Genomic DNA, 16,501 nt, shown 5'->3' on the forward strand with positions numbered 1-16,501 from the left:
AAGCCGGGTCGACAGCAACGGGACAAAACGGTACAGAACAGTAGACAGAGAATAACAGGTCACGGGCCGGGTTCAGCAACGGAAGGTCAGATCGAAGGAAAACACAGAGAATGGTCTAGTCACAAGCCGAGTCAAATACCAGAAGAGTCACGAGCGTATACACAGAGCTGTAGCAAGACAAAGACACAAGACACAAGTGCAAAGAGCATGTGCGGATCACAGGCTTATATGTACTCAGCCCCACCCCTCTGGGGGATGGACCTCAGAGACCTGAAGGCATAAAAGATTCCCACCATGCTCAGCAGAAATCCAAGATGGATGCCAGCACATGGAGTAACATAACCTCTGGGAAAAGGTAGGACCTTGACAGTACCTCCCCCTCAAGGGCCCCTCCCCCTCCGCGGCTCAACAAAAGGTTTCTGAGGAAAGCGGGTATGAAAAGCGCGGAGGAGGGCAGGAGCATGGACATCCGCGGAAGGAACCCAGGAACGCTCCTCGGGACCATAACCGCGCCAATGAACCAGGAACTGCAATCGCCCGCGCACCAATCGAGAGTCCAGGATCCGGCTCACCTCATACTCCTCATGACCGTCAACCCGAATAGGACGGGGCCGAGGCAGAGAGGTAGTGAAGTGATTGCAGATCAGAGGTTTCAACAGTGATACATGAAAGATATTGGAGATCCGCATCCCAGGTGGAAGGGCAAGGGCATAGGCCACCGGATTCACCTTGCGGAGAATGCGAAAAGGACCGACAAAACGGGGAGCTAGTTTGGGTGTGGGCACCCGAAGATTGAGGTTACGAGTAGACAACCACACCCGATCGCCGACCTGGTATGAAGGAGCGGGCAACCGTCTGCGATCAGCCTGGAACTTCTGACGCTGAGCCGAGTCCCTCAAAGCCCTCTGGATCTGCCCCCATGAAGAACGCAGGGCAGCAAGATGGTTCTCCACAGCCGGAATGTCCTGTGGTGAGAACCTCTCAGGTAATACCGCGGGTTGGTACCCATAGTTGGCCATGAAGGGAGACATCCCGGAGGAGGAGTTGACTGCTGAGTTCCTGGCAAACTCTGCCCAAGGCAGGAGATCGGCCCAATCGTCCTGATGGTCCGAGATATAACACCGAAGGAATTGTTCTAAGGCCTGATTGGAACGCTCCGCAGCCTCATTGGACTGCGGGTGGTAGGCTGAAGAAAAGGAGAGACTAATACCCAACTGGGAGCAGAAGGCGCGCCAGAGTCTGGACACGAACTGACTCCCTCGGTCCGAGACAATCACCTTGGGCAACCCATGCAGGCGAAAAATCTCCCTGGAAAAGACCGTGGCCAGTTCTTGCGCTGTTGGTAATTTCCTGAGTGGAATACAATGGCACATTTTGGAAAAACGATCGACGACCATGAGAATGACCGTATGACCCCGAGACACAGGGAGGTCTACAATAAAGTCCATGCCCAGGTGTGACCAAGGACGCTCCCCATTGGGAATGGGTTGCAGAAGACCCATTGGAAGATGCCGTGGAGATTTATTCTGGGCACAGATCGAACATGCCGCTACATAAGAGGCGATGTCGGCACGGAGAGTTGGCCACCAGAACAACCGAGAGACGACCCAAGACAACTGGTTCCTCCCCGGATGCCCAGCAGTTTTGGAGTTATGGTAGGTACGCAGCAGACGGGTGCGCAACCCCTCGGGTACAAAACATCTACCCTCCGGTCTCTCGGGAGGAGCGTCAGTTTGAGCCGCCAAAATCTGCTCCCCAAGGGGAGAAGTCAGACTGGTGCGAATGGCAGCCAGGATCTGATCCGGAGGTATGACCGAGGTTGGCTCAGAGTCCTCCCTGGACAACTCAGAGTATTGCCGCGATAATGCATCAGCCCTGACATTCTTGGAACCAGGCAAATAGGAGACCACATAGTTGAACCGCGACAAGAACAAGGCCCATCTGGCCTGACGGGGTGTCAATCTTTTGGCCTCCGAAAGATAAGTCAGGTTCTTATGATCGGTAAGAATGAGGACCGGAACCGCGGAGCCCTCGAGCAGGTGCCTCCATTCCTTGAGAGCCAGAATGATTGCCAACAACTCCCGATCTCCAATTTGGTAGTTGCACTCTGCAGAGGAAAGCTTCCTGGAGTAGAACCCACAGGGAAGTAGGGGTCCATCGGGCGACCGACGTTGAGACAGGAGAGCGCCTACTCCCGTCTCGGATGCATCAACCTCAAGGACGAAGGGCAATCCAGGATTGGGATGAGACAGTATCGGAGCCGAAGCGAAGGCGGATTTCAGAGCCTCGAAAGCTACGATGGCCTCGGATGGCCACTCGTGAGGATTACTGCCCTTCTTGGTTAGGTCTGAGAGAGGCTTTGCCAGCGTGGAGAAGTTCCTGATGAACTTCCGATAGTAGTTGGCAAAACCCAAAAAGCGCTGAATGGGCCGAAGACCATTGGGACGAGGCCACTGCAGAACCGCCGAAACCTTCTGAGGGTCCATGGAGAATCCCTCCGCAGAAATGATGTAGCCTAAAAAGGCAACTTGGGATCGATGGAATTCGCACTTCTCAAGTTTACAAAAAAGTTCGTTCTCACGTAATCGTTGCAGCACCTGCTTGACATCCTGGATATGGGACTGCATGGAGGCAGAGTAAACCAGGATGTCATCCAAGTAAACTACCACGCACTGCTGCAACAAGTCACGAAGGACATCATTTATGAATTCCTGAAAAACTGCGGGCGCGTTACACAGCCCGAAGGGCATCACCAGGTATTTGTAGTGACCGGTTCTGGTGTTAAACGCGGTCTTCCATTCATCTCCCTGTTTGATCCGTACGAGATTGTACGCCGCCCTAAGGTCAAGTTTGGTAAAGACTTTTGCCCCCTTAAGGCGGTCGAACAACTCAGTAATCAAGGGAATCGGGTAGGCATTCTTAGTGGTGATTCGATTGAGACCCCTATAATCAATGCAAGGCCTCAATTCACCACCCTTCTTCTTTACAAAGAAAAAGCCCGCTCCTGCTGGGGAAGTAGACTTACGAATGTGCCCCCGGGAAAGCGCATCTGCAACGTACTCCTCCATGGCCTTATTCTCCGCAACCGAGAGAGGATACACCCTGCCACGCGGAGGAGTGGCACCGGGTTGCAAGGATATGGCGCAGTCATAAGGACGATGAGCAGGTAAGGCACCAGCGCGTACCTTATCAAATACGTCCTGGTACTCCCCATAATCAGTGGGCAACGCAGAGTCCGAGGAGGCACACAACACCTTAACCGGCCCACGGATGCACCCGGCCCCACACTGTGGAGACCATGAGAGAATCTCGGCTGTTTGCCAATTGAAGGTTGGATTGTGCATCTGGAGCCAGGGATACCCCAAAACCACCGAATAGTGCGGAGAAAAAATCACCTGGAAACAGGCCAACTCCCTGTGAACAGCCCCAATAGCTACTTCAACTGGCACAGTCTCGTGGGTAACCTGCGGTGGTTGCAGGGGCCTGCCATCTATCGCCTCAAGAACCAATGGGGAAACTCGAGCCTGCAGGGGAATGGAGTGCTGGGCAGCAAACGAGCTGTCCATAAACAACCCGCCGGCCCCAGAATCAACCAACGCCTGGGCCGTTACCGAACCCTCCGCCCAAGAGAGGACAACGGTGATCAGTGGCTTATCTCTGCGGAACGCCGGGGACGAGGAGACTCCACCCAAGATCTGTCCCCGACAGGATCTCAGGTGCGAGCGTTTCCCGGACGGACCGGACAGGACTGCCGAAAGTGCCCACCAAGGCCACAATACAGACAGCGACCCTCCCGACGCCGAGCGGCCCGCTCTCCCTCGGAAAGGCGAGCAAACCCCAGCTGCATGGGCTCACCACCAGACAATCTATCCCCAGGAGGCGTGGGAGGAGAGGGAGGAACGGATGGGACAGAAAACGCAGGTGCCAGTCGATTGGAAGGCCTCCGCAGGTGTTCCTTGAGTGAAGGCCTCTCCCTGAGCCTGGTATCAATCAGGATCAGGAAGGAAATTAGTGCTTCCAACTCCACAGGCAATTCCTTGGCTGCGATCTCGTCCTTCAATGCATCAGAAAGACCCTGAGAAAACGCAGCCACCAGAGCCTCATTGTTCCAACCCACCTCTGCTGCCAGGGTACAAAACTCTATGGCGTACTCGGCAACGGTCCGTGAACCCTGATGCATAGACATGAGCAGATTGGCAGCCGAGGCGGAGCGAGCCGGTATGTCGAATACCCTACGGAAGGCATCGACAAAACCGGAAAACTCGTGAATCACTGGGTCATTCCTCTCCCACAAGGGATTCGCCCAGGCCAAGGCCTTGTCTGAGAGTAGCGATATTAGGAAACCCACCTTTGACCTCTCAGTCGGAAAAGCATGGGGTATTAATTCAAAGTAAATCCCCACCTGGTTGAGAAACCCACGACACTGACTCGGCTCACCCCCAAAGCGCTGTGGAAGAGGGGCTGAACCAGTCATACCACTGGGCATGGGTGCCGCAGCAGCCGCGGTGGTGGGCGCAACAAGCAGAACAGCAGCGGGGGCGACCACCGGAGTGACAACCGGCCTAATAACACCAGGAGTAAGGTGCGCGGTGCGTGCAAGCAGAGTTTGCATTGCCTGAGCAAACTGATCCAACAGGAGATCCTGTTGATCCAGTCTGGCGACCAACATTGGAAGCGAAGGCGTACCTGCACCGTCAGGGTTCATGGCACTTGTGTAATGTCAGGGCAGGGCTGAGGAACGGACAGGTAGGCCTAGTGGCAGGGTAACGCACTGGCTGACGACAACCACCACCAACAGACCGAAGTACCTCAGGGCGCGGAGTCTAAGTCCCAGTCTGCCCTTCACCAGGGCCCCTGATGGTGGGGATGGACTTGACGCAGCCAGGAACCAGGTCGCGGCCCCCGAGACACCCCGGCTGCGGTAATGGCCGCCGCCAATGGCGTGTAGCTGGTGAGAATGACAATAACGTAGTCAGGCAAGCCGGGTCGACAACAACGGGACAAAACGGTACAGAACAGTAGACAGAGAATAACAGGTCACGGGCCGGGTTCAGCAACGGAAGGTCAGATCGAAGGAAAACACAGAGAATGGTCTAGTCACAAGCCGAGTCAAATACCAGAAGAGTCATGAGCGTATACACAGAGCTGTAGCAAGACAAAGACACAAGACACAAGTGCAAAGAGCATGTGCGGATCACAGGCTTATATGTACTCAGCCCCACCCCTCTGGGGGATGGACCTCAGAGACCTGAAGGCATAAAAGATTCCCACCATGCTCAGCAGAAATCCAAGATGGATGCCAGCACATGGAGTAACATAACCTCTGGGAAAAGGTAGGACCTTGACATCCATGTAACAATTAAAAAATAGCTACCCACATAGGCAGGCCAGCCTACATAATGACTCTCTGTCTCATCATAAATAAAAATGTGGGTTATAACAGAGCAAAAAGCAAAACGAAAAAACAGCCATGAAAGCGGACTGTGAAAAGACAGTTCTAAATAAACCCAACCAGAGTAGTATTATTAAATTTATTACAAAAACTTTATTACAAACCTTTATCAAAAAATGAAACCTTGCAAGGTAAACAGACACATAAAACACACAACAGTCAATAAAATAAGCAGTCCAGACTGCAATATCAATAGGCAGTCAGTAACATCAATTAAAGCAGCCGGGAACCACATGGATGCTCAAATAAATGCCACTGATAACAATTGAGCCTTACTAGGAGTATGAAAAAATGAAACAAAATGCTGTATGTATGATGGATGTGAAAAGGGCAATGTGGTTGTCAGTGTCCTAAGTGCTACAGGGCAATGTCCTTTGTCATAAATGATCATATGGATTGAAAGGATTGGGTTTGCAGATTCCAGTAACCCTAGAGGAGAAAGTCCTAGGGGCCATGTGACAGGTCCAGGGGACACAGCAGAGTCAATCAATTACAACCACAAAAATAGATCAAATACATCAGGAATGATCCATGGGGACAATCACAGCACCCTGTACTATGTGACCAGCTGGAGCCAATCACAGTATTGTGAGCTGTCATGAACGTAACCCATTCATCCGGACTGCTTTGTTGACTGTTGTGTGTTTTATGTGTCTGTTTACCTTGCAAGGTTTCATTTTTTGATAAAGGTTTGTAATAAAGTTTTTGTATTAAATTTAATAATGCTACTCTGCTTGGGTTTATTTAGAACTGTCATTTCACAGTACGCTTTCATGGCTGTTTTTTGTTTTGCAGCCTGCCTCCATGCCTGCTGATCCAGCCCATGTCAATTAAACCTTCTGCTCTAGACCTGCCTGTCACTGCCTAAACTATGAGCCTGTCTACTCCTGACTCATTCTCAGTTCTGACCAATGACCAGCCTGCCTCTGATTTCCTAGTGCCAGGTGACCAGCCTGCCTTTGATGGTCCAGTGCTGATGTCCAGCCTGCCTCTGATCATTTGGTGCCCAATGTCCAGCCTTCCTCTGATGGTCTGGGGCCGCATGTCCAGCCTACCTCTGATAATCTGGTGCCCAATGCCCAGCTCGGCTCTGATGGTCCAGTGCCCAGCTTGCCTCTGATGGTCTGGTGACCAGCTCACCTCTGATGGTCTGATGCCCGATGTCCAGCTGGTTTTTGGTGCCAGGTTTTGGGTCTCCTCAACTATTGGGTCTAATATTGCTGTGTCTCCATGTTTGTTGCATGCGTGGCATGGGTTACCCATTGGATCTAAGATCCCTATTGCTGCCCATTCTGAGTTCCTTTTGCAGACATTTGTTTCTGCTGAGCCAAGACATGGTAGTCTGGATACCTACTTTGGATGTGGGAGCTGCCTTTGCCAGTTCAGCCAAAGAAGTAGAGGTCTTCTGGGGAAGGGCAGAGTCCCAGCTGAGCCTTGCCCTGACCTAGGCAGTATCTCTGCAATCCCAGGTGCATTTTAGAACCCAGGTTAGATGACTGATGCCTTGGTAGACCAGTGTGGCTGCTAGAGTGTGAAGCAGTTTTTTCAACCCAGAGGGGGAAGGTCCAGTTGCGAGGGTACACCATAGTTTCAGGGTGCCTGGCAGGACTAGTGATTCTGGTATTAAGCCTTTAAGTAGCCTTTGAAATCCTAGCTTTGGGACATTTGCTGCATTAGGAAATGGTAAGCTTCAAATGTTGCGCCTATTCAGGGATCTGTCTGGCGGTGAACCTAGCCAGCTGTCACACTCCAGTGGTAGGGTACACAGACCCTGGCAGTGGATTACATGACCAGTTACCAGACTTGGGTTGCATGCCATCCAGCGGGTCAAAATACTGGTCTGAAGAGATCAAGAGAGTCCTCAGACACTGATGAGGGGAAACCTTTTTGGACTTATCCTGTACCCACAGGGACTTTTGGATTCAAGGCAGAATGGAGCTTCTGGAGGCTGCTCCTCAATGGGGATGAACTGTCAAGACTTATGTCAGTACCTGGGTCACTGTTATTCCTGGGTGCCTGGTGGCACTGTTATTCCTGGAGTTGAAGGGTGCAGTTCTGGTGCCCACCAGTGGGTGTCTCCCAGCAGCTAGCTTATCCGAGTAATTAGGCTGCACCTGAGGCTGGCTGCTAGGAGGTAATTAATCCAACCCTTATGCAGGCCATACATGGGTTGAATTCCAAACTAATTTTCTTTAGAAAATTTTAAATTTTGTAGTCTGATGGTGCCACAATTAATTTTGAAATTCGACCAACTAAGCCTTTAATTTCACCTCATGTTGCTACAGAAAATAATTTTCATGGCCAAGAATTTTCTTTCCAGGTTACAGCTCATGCTCATTTCGTCTTCGATTACATTTCTCACACAATAGAAATTTGTTTGTTTTTCAAAAAATTTCCAATATGCGCTATCACTCAAATTCAATGGTCGCTCGAAAATCGGCTGTTGCTGTGGCCCACTAACGGTGTGAATTTCGAATGGAAATTCTTAGAAAAGATTTTCTAAAGAAAATCATTTTGGAATTCGACCCATGTATGGCTGGCTTTAATTGAAGTTCAGTGCTTCAGTGTTCTTCCTGTAAGCCTTGTCCCTGCTTGTTCCTGTACCTGCTTCTGCCCTTTGTTACTGTGACCTGCTCTCAGTACCCTGCTGTCTGCATCCGGTACTCTCTACCCTGGTCTGATCCCCTTGTTTTCTGTCTCAGTCCTGACCAGGGGCGGACTGACAACTCATGGGGCCCCCGGGCAATAGGGGATCATGGGGCCCCTGTGTCCTTGCCCAAACTCAAAAAAGCCTATGAAAAAGGTACCAGGGGCATCTCATGGGGCCCCCTACTGACCCCGGGCCCTTGGGCAGTGCCTGAGTTTCCAAATGGTCAGTCCGCCCCTGGTCCTGACCTTGCCCCGTTTATGTGTGCTTCCTCCATTTGTACATACAGTAGCTAGCTTGTCATTTGGGTTGCTGCACTATCACGTTTATTTTGTCACTTTACATTGTTCATGGTTTACTGGAGTTAATGTTGAAACATGAAGTGATACTTATGTTAATAAATTTCCGGTAAATTACATACTCTCTTAAAAAAAGTGTTTTTTCTTGATATATCTCACTTTTACTGGAACTGGCCAGGACGAGGCTGAGACTAAAAAAAAAACAAACAACAGAGGTTCTAACCATTCTCTTTACTTTGCTAATGTTATTACCTTTTAATCCTGCCATTCGATTTGTTACTTTCCCTTTATCAATGTGGCAATGCTCCTTGGTCTGCAGTGGAGTTGCACAGCAGCGTTGTCAGCCTGTGGACAGGCTTGTCTATGATGGACATGAACATGTATTTTGGAATGGGCTGTAAAAGAGTATAAAATGAAAAAAAGCCTAACTTCACCTAACACTTTTTAAGTAGAACTGCAACAGCTTTTTTCTATTGAAAAAAGGGTGACAATTGTAAGTATTATCTGGTGTGTTCCAGCCATTGTGACTGGCATTTTTGCTAGACAACTGCATGTTTCTGCATGTAAAGAAAAACATAAATAGTCATGAAATGTAGAGATATTCATATGTGAATTTAACTCAATACAGTTGCTATAATATTAAGGTGTTCTTTAGGGCTCGTTCACACTTGACTTTATTTCTAACTCTTGCCAAACGCCAATATAGTGTTTGACAGGCATTAGACAGGCGTTTGTGAAGCGTTTTTAACGCTCCTCAAACGCTCCCAAAATGCCCTATGCGTGGTTTGAGGCGGTTGATAGGTGTTTGCCAAGCGTTAAAACCTTACCACAAACTCCTATAATGAAGTTAAATGGTATTAACACTCTGCATACACCTCGCAACTCTTCCTGACTTGACCCGAGGCATCAGTTTTGCCACGACGCGATGTTAACGCTTTCGTGTGTACAGCACTGTGTGCTGCCATGTGCAGAATTTTCATAGGCGTTTGAGAAGCGTTAAAAACGCTTCCCAAATGCTTGTCTGACACCTGCTGACAAAGCTAGTGTGAACAAAATAAAAGACAGATTATGTAATCTGTTATATCAAAGTTATATTAAAGGCAATAAAAAAAAAGTCATACTTGCCTGCTGTGTGCAGTGGTTTTGCAGAACAGCTCTGATCAGCCTCTTTTCGGGGTCCCCCTCCGGTGCTGTTGGCCCCTTCCTCCTGTCAAGTGCCCCCACTGCAAACAGCTTGCTATGTGGGCACCCAGCAGGTTTGCTCCCGAGCTGCTGCTCTGTGTCCATTCACACACAGAGTGGCGGTTTGGCCCTGCCCCTCTCTCTCTCCTCATTGGCTCACTGGCTGTGAGTAACAGCAGCGGGAGCCAATGAGGAAGGAGAGAACCAAGGCTCTCGTCCTCATCACTAGATCACAATGGGGCTCAAGTAAGTATGGGGGGGGGGGCTGCTGCACACAGCATGAAGGTAAAAAACCTTGCACCTTTACAAATACTTTAAACATCTAAAAAGCTTAATTATGCCTAAGAAGTACTCCCAAAAATGTACCTTTAATTTGAATTCCTCTTGAAAAAAGCAGTGTACTTCAAGGCATGTGAGGTTGCTTAGGCTCTCCTGTGTCTACAGACTCATAGCGGTATACCTGGAGTGTGAGATCTAGGGTACTGCTGGCATTGACTGCAAGTCTTAGCAGACTTAGAGTGAGCTTGTGTGATGTTACTATTGTTTTGCTCACTGTTCTCTTTGCTGGAATCTCTGACATGAGGAAGCAAAGTCCTGCCTCTACCAAGAAGGTTGCCCCGACACAGAGGCACAATGCAGAACAAGGTATAGTAAAGACAATAATGGAGAAAGGTTCAGGGAGACCATAGAAAATACTGCTGCCTAGCCCTTGTCCCTGTCCTCTGTCTGCTTATACTTATGCACAGATTCCAGTGTTCAGTTACTCTTTAAAGCTGAAAAAAACCTTTTGGCTTTAGGTAAAAAATATCTGCATTCCAATCATAGCATTTACTGCTACAATCATTTACATATGAACCACTGCTATATCAGAGTCCAAGCTCTGAAAATATTCTTTTATTAGGCTTAGGTCAAAACACCACTTGACTTTTCGGTATGCTTTCAAAATAATTATGGCTGCACAACATACTATATCTAGATCTTCTAAACTGCAGAAATGCTTTTGACTGTAAATTATGGAAAGAGCTTCATTTCTTTGAGTAGAGCATGCACAATGCCTGCAGCCCAGTATTTTACAGATGACCATCTTCACCTGAACATTCATAAATCAGAGGGATAATGATTCATGCTTTTCCACCATGATTCCTGTCTCAGTTCACCTACCAGTAAGTCATTTATTGTGAAGCTCTACATAATAAAATGTCTAAGACTCTAAAGTATCTCTAAATGTTGCAGTGCACAGTTCAGTTCTGTTTAATGACCAATTTAAGAGGAATATAGTTATTACCAAAATGCTTCACTAGTTTTTTTAAATAACATTGCTTTTCTGGATACCAACGTATATATCATGTAAATAGTTTTCCTTGGTTTATGAAGCCATGGTAGCTTTGCATGAACAAATTAGGTAATCTATCAAAGAGACATGTTTAAGACAAACATGTCTTGATAGAAACATATAAACTGTTATATACAGTGCCATACACAGGGCTGTATTGTGTTACATCATTGTGGGCTGTAGTGTGGTGGGCTCTTTTTTTTATTTCTGGGGTAATTTTTTTCCTGACACAGGTATAGTTGCCCTTTGTTAGAAGCACATCCCCACATACTTACAGAAAATGGATACAAGAAACCTCAGTGCAACCAGTCTAGGGGAGAGTATAATACTTTTCATGTGAATCCCAACTTAAAGTGCTACTAATCCCAGGACCCCGTATTCACTATATCTGGTCTCCCACAGTACACAGAACATGGAAATGCAATTACTTTAGTAAATGTAAACTGATAAATACATTTTCTCATCAGCAGTATATACAGTAGCAGTCTTGTGACTTCTATCAGTGTCCGGCCGAGCACTAGTTAAAGTTTATAGGAGGAGCTTTCATTCTGCTCTGACTGTCCTATGAGGCTGCATAATCCTTGTACTGTTTTGGGTTTAGTAACGCTTTAGGTGATATTCTGACAACCACCAAAAAGAAAAAAACGTATATTTACAACAAAATTTTTTTTAAATTTTTAATAAAAACATTACATTTTATGCGGAGAGCACTATGTAGCCTTCTCTCTTTTGAGTATTTGATACACATGGACCGAAGGGTACAGAGGATGGAGATGGATTAAAGGAACATCTGAAGGTGAAGCAGAGGGATGGATATTGATGTATTTGATGTATATTAACTGGTTTATCATATGATATAACTTTAAGTTCATTATGATTGCTAAGTATATTAAGTTTATCATTTTCAGTTCACTATGACTGCTAAGTACTGCGTGGCACAGATCTGACATATTTACCACATATGTACAGTTTAGTGCACCAAATCACCCCATTGTTAAATGCATCAAAGTACCAGATCCTCATTCCCCCTATTACCATAGCTGCTAATAAAGCTAGGTAATCTCCTGTATTCATTATGCCTGGGAGGCCTAAAGGTAGATGCAGAGGTTATAACATAGTTAACACATAAATGAGCACTCAAAGGTGATCCAGTAGCGCATAAATATATACGTGAAAAAATGTGCATAGACAAAAAATAATGAAAAATGAATGAAGATAAGTGTATAGTCCCAAGAAAAGTCCAAAGAATGGTCCTTATCCGCCAAACGATTCTTCACACTTCTCAAAGTAACCACCGCGTGAGAAAAGAAAATGGGGTTCCCCCTATCAGGTGTACACTCACCTGCATGTGTTGCCTCCCACTCTCATGGTTGGCAAAAATGTCTCAATATATATATCTCTCGGTGGGATGAAGGGTCTATCAGTGCTGATATGCTTCCACTCCTCCAATTTCCATAATCGCCTATCCCCAAAGAAAGGTCGTCAATTTTTTCAAATGATAATACATTTCCAATATGGCGGCACTTAGGATAGCACAAAGGAATTCCTCCCTCCTCTTAGTATTCCATACTCCAGATAAATGATCATGTAAAAGAAAACAAGAAAAAGCCCCAATTGTGCAGTACAACACACAGCTCCTTTATTGCCAAAATGGATTAACACTTACAAGATAAATGAAGATAAAAAGCCCAAATAAGCATATGAGAAAACTGAGCCAGTGCTCTTACCACCGCCGGATACTCAATCACTGACGCTCCCGCGTCACTTCCGGTTCTGGTCATGTCACTTCTGGTCACCGCACAGCCACAGCCTAACGCGTTTCATCATATCCAACTTACTCATAGGGTTTTCTTTTACATGATTATTTATGGAATACTAAGAGGAGGGAGGAATTCCTTTGTGCTACCCTAAGTGCCGCCATATTGGAAATTTATTTGAAAAGATTGCCGGCCTTTCTTTGGGGATAGGCGATTATAGAACGTGGAGGAGAGGAAGCATATCAGCACTGATAGACCCTTCATCCCACCGAGAGATATATTAAGCCATTTTTGCCAACCATGAGAGTGGGAGGCAACAGGTGCTGGTGAGTGTACACCTGATAGGGGGAACACCATTTTCTTTTCTCACGCGGTGGTTACTTTGAGAAGTGTGAAGAATGGTTTGGCGGATAAGGATCATTCTATGGACTTGTCTTGGGACTATACAATTATTTTCATTCATTTTTCATTATTTTTCAATTTTTTTTTGTCTACACACATCTTTTCACGTATATATTTATGTGCTACTGGATCACCTTTGAGTGCTCATTTATATGTTATATTTGATATTTTTTGAAGTAGCAGCATTTTGTTTTTATTCATTCGTTTATTTGTCTATTTGTGGTTTGTACATTGTTCACACTTATAGCGCAGTTTTTCACTTTCATATATTTATAACATAGTTACATGGTTGTATTTATGTGTGACTAGAATGGGTTAAGTAGGTTCTACATCCTCAGAACAAAGCTGTGGTGGAGATGCATGTTTGAAAGGCAGGGCACGCCTGCCTTATCTTTCTGGCATTGGGTATGCTATATAGCCAGAGCATGAAGAGGTTGTAGAGTGGCTCGTCAAGTCATTCTCATTCTCCTCTTCTGAAGTACACAGCAGTACATTTTTCACAGCAGCTGCAAATTAACCCAATTTTTCCTCCTCCTCTATTGCAAATCCCACAAACTGTCATGTAGGAGTTTGCTGAATTGGCTACAACTTACTTTCAAGTGTTCAGGGAGTGTGTCAGACCACTGGAGATAGAGCTGTGTGATAACAGTGGTCCTCATCTTTAGTGTGCTACCAAGGAAGAGAAGTTTGATGTTGTACTGAAATTTTGGTAAAGAAAAATTAAAAGAAAGGCATTTAAAAATGTCACTATATATCAACCATCACCTTTTTTAAATTTTTCAAAAATGAAACTACAGCTAGGCTTTAAAGAATCCTAAGCCCCAATCCTAAAAGCATTGCAACTGTGCCGAAGTCAGAAAGTCAATTTTGTTTTTTTTAAGTAAACATGTAAAAGGAGAAATACAGGGTCTGCCATTGGCAGTCTTTAACCTAGAACAAATATGTAGAACAGATAAGTTAGAGAAATGCAAAAGTGATCATCTGCATACGTGTTTCAGTCCAGTTTGTCAAAGTATTGAATTTAAAGCATCAGCATGACAGCCAAGCAATCCGCATTATCAGAAGTATCTGTTCTGTAATAGCAGCACCCGTTTAAGGCCTATTCCTTATATGTGATGTTAAATTGAAGTTACATTTTCTATTATACTGTACTTATGTTTCTTTTATTATTTATTTTTGTGGCTTTTGAATCAGGACAAAATGCCTATTGTAAAAATACCAGTGGAACAGAGATTTGGAATTTTATCAACTAAATATCACCACGACCTCCAAAAAAAACTTTTAGAAAGAAACGAAGAAAGCCATAGAGAAAAATCCACTAGCCGCAGGTAAGCAATAAAAATAAATCAGATTGATAAAATGCAACTGTTTATTGGCAAGCAAATGTATGGAAAAACATTCAAAGCAAAGAGAGTCAGCGAGAGCTGAAAATGAGTTATGATAAATAATGTGTTATAGCTTAAAGAATCTACAAATTAATATACATTATATTGGCAAACGTATTGGGACACCCCTCTAAATCATTAGTTTTAGGTGTTCCACTCACCTCCATGGCCATAGTTATATGAAATCAAGCACCTAGGCATGCAGACTGCTTCTTCAAAAATTTGTGAAAGAATAGTTCACTCTCAGGAGCTCAGTGAATTCAAGCGTGATTTGTACCGTAATAGGTTGCTACCTGTGCAATAAGTCCATCCATGAAATTTCCTTGCTACTAAATATTCCACGGTCAACTGTTCGTGGTATTGTAACAAAGTGAAAGCAAGTGGGAACAATAGACACAAAGTAGTAGGCCACATAAAATGACAGATCGGGGTCAGCGCATGCTGAAGCACACAGTGCACGGAAGTCACCAACTGTCTGCAGAGTCAATAGCTAAAGACCTCCAAACTTTATGTGGCTTTCAGATTAGCACAACAACAGTTCCTAGACAGCTTCATGGAATGGGTTTCCATGGCCAAGCAGCTGCATCTAAGCCTCACATCACCAAGTGCAATGCAAAGCGTCGGATGCAGTGGTGTAAAGCACGCTGCCACTGGACTCTAGAGCAGTGGAGACAAGTTCTCTGAAGTGACGAATCACGCTTCTCTGCTTGGCAATCCCATGGACGTGTCTGGGTTTGGCGGTTTCAAGGAGAACGGTACTTATCTGACTGCATTGTGCCAAGTTTGTTGGAGGGGGGATTATGGATTGGGTTGTTTTTCAGGGGTTGGGCTTGGAAGCTTAGTTGAAGGGAACTCTTAAGGCGCCAACATACCAAGACATTTTGGACAATTTCATGCTCCCAACTTTGTGGGAACAGTTAGGGGATGGCCCCTTTCTGTTCCAACATGACTGTGCACCAGTGCACAAAGCAAAGTCCATAAAGACATAGATGAACGAGTTTGAGGTAGAAGAACTTGACTAGCCTGCACAGAGTCCTGACCTCAACCTTTGTGATGAATTAGAACGGAGACTGCGAGCCAGGCCTTCTCGTCCGACATCAGTGCCTGACCTAACAAATGCGCTTCTGGAACAATGGTCAAACATTCCCATAGACACACTCCTAAACCTTGTGGACAGCCTTCCCAGAAGAGTTGAAGCTGTTATAGCTGTAAAGGGTGGGCCAACTCAGTATTGAACCCTACGGACTAAAACTGCCAATAAAGTTCATGTGCGTGTAAAAGTAGGAATCCCAATACTTTTGGCAGTATAGTGTATCTTTAATTCTATCGGTCTCTCTATATGTTTAGTATTCTATCTATCTATCTATCTATCTATCTATCTATTGCAAATGTACCAGCGTATACAAAATTGTATGGATATCTATCTATCTGGAGAAACAAAAACCTTTTGAAAAAAATGAATTAATAAGAACTGTTGTAGTCTTCTAATGTTACATATGAGAAATAAAAAAAGACTTTTGCTTTACATCTTTATTACTGAGGCACATTGTTTCTTTCTTCTTTTTTTCTTCATTTGATGATTCAATAGAGGATTGTGTTTCATGTAAGAAAATGACATTTCAAATCACTGCATTCTTTGTGATCTTCATTTAGAAGCCCCTTGGAAGTCACAGAGGAATTCATCAAACAGTTTAATGCTGCAGAAGAGCTGGAGGTTCAAGAGCATATGCTTGACTCTGCTAGGAAAATACTTCATCGATGCAAGGTAACAAAGGTTTACAAGGGGTTTAAGTGGAAGCTATGCAAAGTTACGCACATGTACTTTCTGGCAAGCATTTTGCCTCTTCTGCTTTCTTCAAAGAAAATGTTATCAACAGCTAGACAATTATATCTTATACAATTGCAAAGTTTATGGAAAATACTTCATCGATGCAAGGTAACAAAAGTTTACAAAGGGTTTAAGTGGAAGCTATGCAAAGTTATGCACATGTACTTTCTGGCATGCATTTCTCCTCTTCTGCTTCCTTCAAAGAAAATGTTATCA

At 45.4% G+C, this 16,501-nt stretch overlaps 1 protein-coding gene across 1 annotated transcript in view; it reads left to right on the forward strand.

Moving 5' to 3' along the window:
* TMEM232 (transmembrane protein 232) overlaps window positions 1-16,501 on the forward strand; it is a 314,394-nt gene that overhangs the window by 45,379 nt on the left and 252,514 nt on the right. The window contains exons 2-3 of the mRNA XM_089684744.1: window positions 14,267-14,400; window positions 16,111-16,222. Coding sequence (XP_089540870.1) covers window positions 14,273-14,400; window positions 16,111-16,222 — 240 coding nt within the window. The 5' untranslated portion in view covers window positions 14,267-14,272. The remainder of the gene's footprint in view (window positions 1-14,266; window positions 14,401-16,110; window positions 16,223-16,501) is intronic.

Source organism: Staurois parvus, unplaced genomic scaffold (assembly GCF_062004578.1).
Source record: "Staurois parvus isolate SC_StPar_1 unplaced genomic scaffold, SC_StPar_1.0 ptg000354l, whole genome shotgun sequence".
Taxonomy (NCBI): Eukaryota; Metazoa; Chordata; class Amphibia; order Anura; family Ranidae; genus Staurois; species Staurois parvus.